Source organism: Typopeltis vanoorti, chromosome 25 (genome assembly GCF_054136105.1).
Source record: "Typopeltis vanoorti isolate ZY-2024b chromosome 25, IOZ_Tvanoo_1.0, whole genome shotgun sequence".
NCBI classification, from domain to species: domain Eukaryota; kingdom Metazoa; phylum Arthropoda; class Arachnida; order Uropygi; family Thelyphonidae; genus Typopeltis; species Typopeltis vanoorti.
This window is the reverse complement of record NC_143573.1, coordinates 3,076,031-3,088,045: the sequence shown is the minus strand read 5'-3', so window position 1 is coordinate 3,088,045 and position 12,015 is coordinate 3,076,031. Positions and strand designations below refer to the sequence as shown.

Sequence of the window (12,015 nt, the reverse complement as noted above, 5' to 3'; positions counted from 1 at the left end):
GTGAAGAGAGCACATTTGAGGATATTTGGTGTGAGATTGAGACTAGTGGAATAAATATACAGTTGGGTGCTGCTATAGACCAGATGATGGAATAGATGGTGGAGATAGTATGCATAGAAAAATAGATGCAATGAGTGGAAGGGGTAATTATTATGGGGGATTTCAACTATGGTAACATTGATTGGAAGGAGGAGAGGACACATGGGAGGAAGGTATTGGATTTTATGCAGCTATTAAGGGATAACTATTTGAGACAGCATGTAATGGAATACACTAGGGGTTCGGGAGTGCTTGACCTAGTAATTGCATCTGAGAATTTGACTGTGATGAATATGACCATGTTGCCACCAATTCATGAGAGTGATCATAGTGTCTTGACCTGGGAGGTGGCTAAATGTGTGGAATTTTCAATTAAGAAAGGTTATATGTGAAATTACCAGGCTGGTAAGTATGACAAACTTAGGAGATTGCTTGGTTCAGTGCCATGGCATGTACAACTGCAAGGATGATAGTGCATGGGAAGCAGTAAAGGAGCATTTGAAGGAGGTAATGGCTGACTGTATACCAAGAGTCTGAATAGTAAATCAGGTATATGGTATATCAAGTATAAATGGATGAATAACACCATTAAGCTTGAGCTGCAAAAAAAGAAACAACTGTGGAGGGAATTTAAGGAGAAAGGTGACCTGCAGCCCCATGAACAGTATAAAGCACAGGCCAGAAAGGTAACGAATGTGGTAAGAAAAGCAAAAGCAGATTATGGAAGGAAATTAGCCATGCAAGCTAAAGAGAATCCCAAACAGTTTTTTTGATATGCTGCAAGTAAAAGAAAAAATGTTTACATCAGAATGATTTTAAGGAATGCCAATGGTAGGGAGGTAACTGAATCAGTTGATATAGTGGAATTACTGAGCGAACACTTTGCAAGAGTATATCATCCAGGTGGTGATATTGCAGGAATGAAGGAACCAATAGCTTATACGGGAATTGAGGTGAATGAAATGGAGGTGAATAGTATATTACAAAACCTTAATGTGAATACATCTGTGGGATTGGATGGTATACCAGCTCGAGACTTATGTGAAACGGCTAAATAATTGTCAGTGCCCTTGACCATTTTGTTTAATTTGAGTCTCGAGTCTGGGTTAGTCCCGAGGGGGTGGAAAGAGGGGAAAATGGTTCCACTGCATAAAGGAGGTTCCAAGACTGCTGTTGCTAATTACCGACCAATCAGCACATCAGGAGTCGTTGTCAAGGTTTTGGAGAAAGCAGTCAAGAAAAAATACAGGAATGGATAGATGAAAATGGGATACTGTATGGGGGGACAGCATGGTTTTGGGAAGGGTAGATTATGCCTCATTAACTTGCTTACGTTTTATAACACAGTGACTGCTGCACTGGATAAAGGTAATGGGTATACAGTGATACTGCTGGATCTTGCTAAGGCCTTTGACAGGATACCACATGGAATTCTAATCAGTAAACTGCAGCATATGAGGATGAATATAGGGTTGGTGAGATAGATAGGAGGGTGGTTGATGGAGAGATATCAGAGAGTAGTTTATTCAGGGTAGAGTCCAAAAGACGACCTGTGACTGAGTGGTGAATGAGTGGAATAAGTTGCCAGAGTCTGTTGTTTGGTGCCATGACTGTGAATGAGTTCAATGTAAAGTATGATAGATACTGTGTGGATGTTGAGTAGTTGTTTGGAGCCTCCCTCAATGAGTCTAAGGACTCCTTGGAGTTGCCTGTAATAATAATAACATTATCAAACAGGAACTGCGTGTGAAAAAGATATTATGGAAGAGATATAAGTTGAGAGGTGGAGGGCAAATACACGAAGAATATAAGATTCAGGCTAGGAGAGTGACCAGTATGGTGAGGAAGGCAAAAATGAAATATGAGAAGAGATTGGCACTAAGATCCAGAGAAAATCCAGGTAATTTTTTAGCTATGTGGCCAGCAGAAGGAGAAATGATTGTGGAAGAATGAAATTGCAGGATAAAAACGGGAATAGAGTGACTGATGGAGGACATATACTCCAATAAAGTGTTCATTGAACAACTCAACTGTTGTTCAATGAGCACTTTATTGGAATATTTCATCCTGGAGAAGAAGGTTTTAATACTAGATGGATAGGGGAGGTTTAGAGGTGCAAGAGGAGAGTGTGTTCCAAATAATGAGTACTCTGGATACCAGTAAAGCTGTGGGACTGGTTGGTATTTCACCACGGATTTTGAGAGAATGTGCTAAAGAACTGACAGCTCCATTGACCTGGCTCTTACCCAAGGAAGATAGGAGTGATGTTAGCTTGCTCCACCTTTGCAATGAGTTTCCGGTGTTGTACCACCTTACCTGAGTCCTGAAGATACTTTCAGGTGCAAACTTTGTTTGCTCACACTTGGATAAAGGATTAAACTAAATTTATTATAAGCTTCTTGTATATATTGGCCAGCTAAAACTAAAGTTTTTATTCAAACATGGTAGTTGTCTCCATAATTTTCAAAATGCGAATGGTAGGAAGGTAACATAGTGCCGTTGCACAAGGGTGGTAGCAGACTGGAAGTATCTAATTATAAGCCAGTTTGTGTGTCATCAGTAGTTGTTAATATCTTGGAGAAATTAGTTAGGGACTATATACAGCATTCAGCAGATGAGGGTAATGTTATCTGTGAGAATCAACATGGATTTGTGAAGGGGCCCTCTTGTTTTAGCAATATACTAGCCTTTTTATGATAAAGTTACAAGAGCGTTAGATGAGGGAAAGGCATATACTGCCATTTTCTTGGATTTAGTGAAGGCATTTGACAGGGTGCCACATGATAACCTGATATTTAAGTTGCAACACATGGGTCTGGATGTCAGATTGGTCAACTGGATTCAGGATTGGCTGTCTGATAGGTATCAGAGAGTTGTGTATGGTGGGGCAATATCAAGGAGGCAGAAAGTTACAAGTGGTGTTCCACAGGTAAGTACACAAGTAAGCTGAGACCTGTATTGTTCAACCTTTATATCAATGACATTGTCAATGGATTGCAAGGGGATATTCAGTTTTTTGCAGATGATGTGAAGCTGGGAAGGGTTATCAGTAATAGTGCAGATGTGGCAGCCCTGCAAGAGGATTTGAATAAACGAAAGATGGGCAAATGAATGGGGATGTCAGTTTAATGCAGCAAAATGTAAAGTCTTGCAGTTTGGGAAACATCGATGGAAAGATGCATACTCGATTGCAGGAGCTATACTGGAGGAAGTAGGGGAGACAAAAGATCTAGGGGTGATGATTGATAGAAAACTGAAATTCACAGAGCATATTGCAAAGATGGTGAATATAACCCAGAGGATTGCTTCAATACTTCAAAGGATGCTGACCTGCAGAGATAAAAGAGTTATCATTCCATTGTATGGGGACCTTGATCAGACCACACTTAGACTATTGTTCTCAAATTTGGTCACCAAGATTTTAAGGGGATAAATTAACTGTGGTAAGGGTACAGAGGCAGATAACAAAGATAGTTTCAGGACTGTTCAATATCACTTACAAGGATCAACTGAGGGAATGTGGACTGCAGAGTTTGGTGGATAGAAGAAGGAGAGGTGATATGATCGAGACTTTTAAATTGTTGAGGGGCAGTTACAGGGTAGAGACATTGGGGAGTTCTTTTGCTTGTTCGAACACCAGGTTGGACTAATGACAAGGGGGCATCCCTGGAAGTTACGAAAGGAGGCTCTGAGCAAGAGGATGAGGAGTAATCTCTTTTGCATGGAGAGTGGTTGAACTGTGGAATGCATTGCCTGAGAGAGTGATTAGAGCAGGAATGGTGAGTGGGTTCAAGGAGTTCTATAATAAACTTTGTATTTCCTAACATGACCTCCCATGATGAGTCTTTTGACTCCATGGAGGCCTGGATGATGATAATAATAATGAAATGGGCCTGTCATTCCATACACTTCAAAAATGTCACATAATCAACTGGAAAGCCACCAAGTCCCTACACCATACCAAATCCTAGTTTGAAAGAAAGTTCAAGGAAGCTTATGAAATGCTGAAACATTATCCAAGTCTAAACAAGAATGATGGATTAGTAATTCCAAAAATCTGGAGGACCCACTTGCAACATATATAGCATCCAGAACATGATGGCAGAACCCCAATACAAGGAAACCTTAATATAAGAGGACTGTAGAGATATCTTTAATGTAGTGCCACTATAAAATTTATTTTTATTTATTTAGATTTTTTTTTGACATCTGTATATTATTATACTTCTATGTATCAAAAAATTTATCTTATTTTGTTAATTTATATTTATGTATAATTTTTTTTTCCCATTAGAGGTCAGGCTAGGATAAATGATTAACAAAGCAATTAGATTTATCTTACTTTTGTGTATTGTCATTTAGCTTGTGTCCTGTACATATGTGTGTTTTTCTGATAATGACTTTCATACAGAAGTTGAAACGTTCAGTGTTATTTTCTTAATTATAAGTAAAGTAATTACTCCGTGTATTTTGTCTCTATAAATTCTTCACAATGAGTGCTGACCACCATGTAATCTTAAAGAATCATCATCAAATTCCTGCCATGTACCCTCAAGGGATGTACAGGATATGATAGTACTACATGAAAAATTTACATCATTACTTAACTTCCTATCTACAGTTTTCCTCCAAATCAGTCTGTTACTTGTCAATACTCCAACATTATCAAATCTTATATTTCTATCATCTAAGGCACTTTGTACCATATCAATCCACCTATACCTTGGTCTTCCTCTGTGTTGTTTTCCTGCCAACCTGGCAGAGAACACTTGTTTTGCTAAACTTTCCTCACCCATTCTGTTTAAGTGACCATACCACCTGAGATTAGCTCTGCTAATGCATTCCTGGATGCTGACAATGTCAAGTTTGTTCCTAATATCCTCATTTTTAATATGACATTGCCATTGATGCCATCTGTTCACTCTCCTAATCTTTCTCGGGACTCTCATATCTGCAGTCTCTAGTCTTTAGTCAAGTGTTTTACTTCTAACTGGTCGTTTGGTAGAGCCTCTGCTACTATTCGCTCAGTTAAGTAAGTTTGAGCACGGTTAGTAGTTGGAAGGGAACCAATCATTCGATGCTGTTGGCACACCCTCCCTCGATGAGTCTTTGGACTCCCTGAAGGTGTCAAATAATAATAAATAATAATAATAACCCGGCTCTCAGATCCATAAGTTAAAACTGGTTTGAACACTGTCTTGTATACAGCTAATTTAGTGTTCCGACTAATTGCCCTCTTATTCCATATGAAATTATTCAATTGACTTCCTACCATACCAGCTTTGTTGATTCTGTTGTCTATTTCTATATTTAATTTACCATCTTCACTAAGAATCGTGCCTAAGTAGCTGAAATGTTTTACTTGTTCCACAGGTTCTCCATTCACAACACAGTTGCATTTTCGATGATTCTGCCTATTTTCATTGTCTTTGTCTTTTTATTGCTGACCATCATACCATATCTATTACAACAGCTATTCAATTTAGTCAGAGAATCTTGCAGACTTGTAGCGGATTTTTAGAAGTATAACATCATCCGCATAAAGCAAAGAGCTGACATTAACATTTCCAATTTTGATATCAGGTTTAATACCACATTCCTTCATAATGTGATCCATATAGATGATGAATAACAGATGGATAATGTACATCTTTGTCTCACACCAGATTTAGCATTAAACCATCTTCCTGTACTTCCTTCAATTCTAACTGCTGACTTTCAACTCAAATAAAGACTAAGTATTGCTTGATATAATGAACCCACTGACACCATATAACTGTAGCGTATTGAAAACTTCTCTCTTGGCACCTTGTCATATGACTTTTCCAAATCTACAAAACTTAAATACAGATCTTTGTTAAATTCCCATGATTTCTCCACTATCTGTCATAAAGTGAAGATCTGATCCTGACAGTCTCTATTTGACCTGAATCAAGCTTGTTCTTCACCAAGCTTTTCTTCCACAATTCTTCTCAACTGTTTCTCAAGTATACTTGCATATATCTTACCAGGAACACTCAGTAGGGATATACCTCTGCAATTCTCACATTCAGTTTTATTTCCCTTTTTATATATGGGTACTATGAGAGCTCTACTCCAATCATCGGGAATTCGTCCCTCTGTTCAGGCTTTCTGAACTATGCAGTGCAGCCACTGTAAGACTTTTATACCTCTATACTTGAGCATTTCTGATCTAATATCATCTACTCCAACTGCCTTTCCACATTTCAGACTTTTGATGGCTTTTTCTACTTCAAGTATGGATATGTATTCCTGATTGCATGCCTGTTGAGTGTTTTTTATCAATGTGCTGTCATCACTGCTAGTTTCATTTAGCAATTTTTCGAAGTAATTACTCCATACTTCAAGGATATCTTTTTCTCCAGTTTTCATGTCACCTTCAATCATCTCTAATTCCTTTTACAGCACTCTTTCCTCCATTCCTAAGCTTCTTCAACAACCTCCAGAATATTTTGCCACCTTCTTGATATTTATTTTCTATATTCTTGCCAAAGTCCTCCCATGACTTTTGTTTAGCTAGTTTTACACACTGTTTAGCTTTCTTACATTCGTCTTTGTATTCTCTAAGAGCACGAGCGGACTTATTTGCCAGGAACTTTTGATATGCTTTCTTCTTTTCCTTCACTGCCTCTTTAACTTTCTGTTGCCACTGAATCTCCAAGGTTTGGTTGCTATTCTCAAACTCTTTCATTTTTTCTTCAATAATCTTTGTGTATTTTAGTCTACAGTTCACATCTGAGAGATGTTCAACTTTTATTTGCTTTAAAACTTTCTTACATGTTATTCTTTTCAATATGAAATTCAATTTTATCATCCTCAAGACTAAATAGTGATCACTTCCAATTTCAGATCCTCTGTACACTCTGGTGTCCTGCACCAGGGTGAAAACATCACTATCAACAATAACATGGTCAATGAGACTTTTTTTATTCCTTGCCTCTTCTCTCCATGTGAATTTGTGCACATTTTTATGTTGGAACATGGTATTAGTAATAACCAATCCATGTCCTGAGCAGAAATCCAACAAGTATTTGACATTATTATTAGCTTTGCTCTTTTCTCCAAATTTTCCGAAAATATTTTTGTATGTCTGACAATCATTTCCTACTCTGCTATTTAAATCCCCAACAAGGACCAACTTTTTCTTTTTCATTGTGTCAGTGTTGCTTTTTCTAAACCCTCAAAAAATTCCTCCACTTCTACTTTAGTAATCTTAAAGATTTCAGTAATAATTATTATCCAATTTCTCCTGGGGCCTGTCACTTCTCACTCCTGGAAGCTTGTCTCAGGAAGTTATTTAATTCAGTGTTTCAATGTTTATATGCTTAAATATCAAAAGTCATAGTGTAATTTTAGAATTTAGTTTATATCTTTTCTTAGTTAACAGGTCAAGAAGAAGTGATAGATTGTGGCATAGTGAAAACTGATAGTCGAGGCGGACGCTTAGATCTTCCAGTGAGGAAAGGAGAAGTAGTTTACATTTTGAGAATGGAAAATAATCCTTCTGGAAAGTGGTTAGCAAAAAATGAGATGGGTCGATGTAAGTGTATGCTGATCATTATTATTATTATTTATTTAGCTTTATTTATAATTTTGTTTTGAATAAATATGTAAATAAACTGTACATTTTTGTTTTGAATAAATATATAAATAAACTGTGCCTTCTATCTGCATTTTTCTTCTTCTCTTAATCTCCCCATGGTTGAGGACTTTGTGATAGTAGTCTTCTCTGTCTTCTGTCATTCTAATTGCATTCTCCAATCTTAAATCCATTAAGAGCCATTAATCTAGCCATCTCTCCTGGGGCCTGCCTCCTCTTCTCACTCCTGGAAGTTTGTCCCATGAAGTTTTTCATTGTTCTCTCCCTTTCTTTTTGAGATGTGTGCAAAATATCTGAGGAATTTTCTCTCCACCATGTTGCAGAGACTCATTTCACGATTCATTTTATCTCTGATTCTCAGGTTGGTTTTTTCCTCTGTCTAAGGAAGTTAAAGGATCCTTCTCTAGCTTTCAAAAGCATTGATCTTTTTCTTAATTGAATTGTTCAGTGTCTAAGACTCTGAGCCATAAAAAAAACCACAGAGAAGATCAAGTATCTGAGTAGCCTGATCTTTGTATTGATATGTTTATATTCTTCCAAATCTTGGTGAGCTGAGTCATTGCATATTTTCCCAATGTAATCCATATTCTTACTTCCTCCATATGATTCCCATTGCCAAAGAGCACTGATCCCAGATTGATAAACTGATCAATTTTATCTATATTAGTAAGCAGTCCTGAAGTATTTCCATTATGATTCCTATCTGGGATCATCAGCTTTGTTCTACTGACATAAATCTTGAGTCCATATGTTAAACTGTATCTTTCTATTCTTCCAATGAGTTCATTCATGTCCTTTTCATTTTCTGTTATTAGTACTATGTCATCAACATATCTTAAGTTATTGATCCTTGAGCTGCCTTTCCAAAATGCTCTGTTTCAATCATTTAGAGAATTCTTGATTTCCTCACCATAGAGATTGAAGAGTCCAGGAGATAGTATACAAAACCAGACTTGTAATGTGTTATCAATTCTTACTACAGTTTGCTGTTGAAGGCTTTAGTTTAGTCAATAAAACATAAGTAGGCTAAGTAAGCTTGTTACAATGCTGCTGCATCATTTGCAGTCTGCAGAAATAGAAGTCTTTCCCTTGTTGCACAAATCCTCAGCTGCAGATATGACTTCATCATCTGTGGTAAATTTTGTTCCTTTAAATTTGGGAATAGAAAATTGTCAGATGGGACCAGGTCTGGCAAATAGAGTGGGTGAGGCAGACATTGAAAGCCAAGTTTTGAATTGTCTGTTAGATTTCATGAGCATTATGAGCAGGTGCGTTGTCCTGCAAAAGCAACACATCTCTGCTCAGTTTCCCATGGCATTTTTCCTCCAGTACCTCCCTCAATTCCTTCAGAGCTTTTGAATAAACTGCTTCTGTATAACATTTTCATCTTTTTTTGAGGTACTTGGTAAGGATTACACCATCCATATCCCAAAAGACAATAGCAAGAACCTTCCCTGCTGACTTTTGGGTTTGGCCATAGAGAACCTTTGTGTCTTCACTCCATTGACTGTTGTTTGATCTCTGGGTCATAATGATGAAGCCATGTTTTATCGACAGTCACAATACAAGCCAAAAAAATTGCAACTGATTTCTCAAAATGACTCAAATCCCTTCAGATGACAACATACGTTCTCTCTTTTGGTCGGCATTCAAACAGTTGAGGATCCACTTTGCCGAGAGCATTTGCATGTCCAGATGTTGGTGAATAATGACCCCAACTCATTCCTTTACTATCCCCAGAGTCTTTGCAATGTTTTTGGCTGGTATACATCTATCATCGAGGATCATAGCATGCACTGCACCACTGTTTTCAGGTGGGATCTCTGTGGAAGGTCTTCCTGACCTGGAGACATCTGTTGTCTCAGGATGCCCAGATTTAAACTTGGCCACCCATCGGACAACTGTTGGATGTGCTGGGGCACAATCTCCTAAAGTCTCACACAAAGGTGAAGCTCAGTTGTGAACTTTTCTTGCAGCATGAAAAACTTGATGATGGCCCACACCTCTGTGTCTTTGAATTTCTTCAAACCTCTCTGACATGTCTTCTTATATATCTTAAAAGAAAGAGAACAAATTATTACAATTTGACAAAACATGGGAATTAACAGGTTTTAAGATATGTTGTTTCTTGTGGTTATATCAGTTGCTTTAATATCATTTTTGTTCTAGGTGTTTATCAGAACTTTTAAGACCCCCCCCTCTCATATTTGATTTCTAAATCTGTCTCCAGGGGACTTCCAGGTTTAAAGTCTTTCCTTATGTTGTTTGAGAATTATGTTCATGATTTACATAGTTAATTCTCAATGCAAAAATCTATTAGTTTTTTACTCTCTGATTTCTAACACCAAGTCCATACCTCCCCTACACTCTTCCAATGTCATTACTACAGCCAACCTTGGCATATCAGTCTCCTTAATGTATTAAGTATTACAGTATCCTTGTTGGTATTCCTCCAAAGGCTCTGTTTAATTCATTGTAGAAGATTTTAATCGTATTCTCGTTAGTTATGGCTATGAGAGCATAAATCTGAAAACGTGATTAGTAGAGGTTTTGCATTAATCCTCAGATCAGAATTATCTTGCTGATAAAGTTGACACCAAGCACAGCTTTTGCTGCATTGCTATCAGCCATCAGAACTATTCCAATGGTCAGATTCTTGCAAACCAGAGAAGTAGATGGTATTATTCATCTTGGTCACAAAATGTCCTGGCCATCTCCAGTTTGTTTCAGCAACACCTAAAATGTTTAATCCTTCCTGTCTATGGGAGACTGCAAACATCCCAGATTCCTATTCTTAATATTTTCCTAAGAGAGATTAACTTGATTCTTGATTTGGTGGTTAGTTCAGAAATGAATCAGTTTGAATAATGCCATATTTTTGAAAAGGAATGTTGTGCATTGTCAATCAAGTCATTGATTGACAATGCACAACATTCCTTTTCTCTCTCTACACAATGGTACCACCTTAGCATGGCAGGCTGGTGGCTGTCCCAACATATCTGGAAAACATTATACATCTTATATTTGGTTTCTCATGGGAAAATAGTAGGGCAGTTTCCCTTTATCATCTCTACTGCAGATTCATGACTAACAAAGTTGATCATTTTAACCCTGTCCATGTGTGTCCATTCTAGAAGCTATTCCTCTCAACTATGGTTCTGCCTTCCATAGGTACTGATAGACTTGCTGTCATCTTACAGGGCTAGAGACTTTTTTTTTTTAATGAGAGTCCACAACTTGTCATGTCACAGTGCAATTATAATATTTGAGGTATTTTATAGGGATTTTGTTGTCACACAAACACTCCACCTCACTTCACCCTGGTAGCACTACTACCAATTGTCTCCACTGCTGCTTATTAAGCTAGTGAATCAGTGTTATTCACAGATATCCACTGTATCTAATGGATTTTTCCCAATCTGCAACCTTAAAGGTACACCTGGTTACATACAGCTCTGTCCTGGGATATTTGCATTGGAAAAATTTAAATAATTTATGCATAAATAAATAACTTGACAGAATCACTTAAGGGTCAAAGATGGATAATTGAGAGGACATATCCATCTAGCCTTCTAAGAAATGGGGAGAACCAACAGGAACTTAATGTCCACTCCTCACCATCTTGTGCACCCTGTTAGGTATCTACCTGTGTACTGAACAAACGAGGATTGACTGGCAATTTGGGATTTAGCCAAAGATTTGTATTTTTATTGGCTTTTATTGTTATTATTGTTACGTAACACCTCCAGGGAGTCCAGAGACTCATCGAGGGAGGGCACCTATTCTACAACTCTCCTACTCCACCAACTGCAACTATCTCATCTATACCAACCATTTACCACCAACCACCACCACTAATACTTTCACAGACATTCACAAACATCCATTCTAACCTTATTTGAACAGCCTCTTTCCTCTACCTTGACAGCATCCCAGAATTCCCTTATAGAAAAATAAAATAACAGTCTGCTTTTTATAGATACTCGAATCGCATGTCTGCCCATTGGCACCCTTTCTTTCTCCATTTACAGAAAATCCACCTACACAGGTATATACATATATGAACTTCATATATGTTATATATCTCCCTTCTCAACAATATGGTATTATTAAAACTATTGTCAACACGGCCTCCAACTTCTGGTTCACCCAGGCTTCCCTTACATCTGAACATGACTTTGTTTGCCTAACCTTCCTGTCCAGTGGTAACAACCAAAAAGATCTGCAAATTATCTGTCCCTCACATCCCTCTCAACATACAGACTGCAGTAATGCCATTACTATTCCTGGGACATCAAAAAAAAATAAAATAAAAAAATAGCCAGAACTTTAAAGAAATATAATCTCTACACTGC

At 37.6% G+C, this 12,015-nt stretch overlaps 1 protein-coding gene across 4 annotated transcripts in view; it reads left to right on the top strand.

Moving 5' to 3' along the window:
- LOC150092484 (uncharacterized) overlaps positions 1–12,015 on the top strand; it is a 356,538-nt gene that overhangs the window by 243,110 nt on the left and 101,413 nt on the right. For all 4 annotated transcript variants that reach the window (XM_090414744.1, XM_090414743.1, XM_090414746.1 and 1 more), the window contains exon 8: positions 7,441–7,600. In XM_090414744.1, the coding sequence (XP_090270870.1) occupies positions 7,441–7,600 (160 nt within the window). The remainder of the gene's footprint in view (positions 1–7,440; positions 7,601–12,015) is intronic.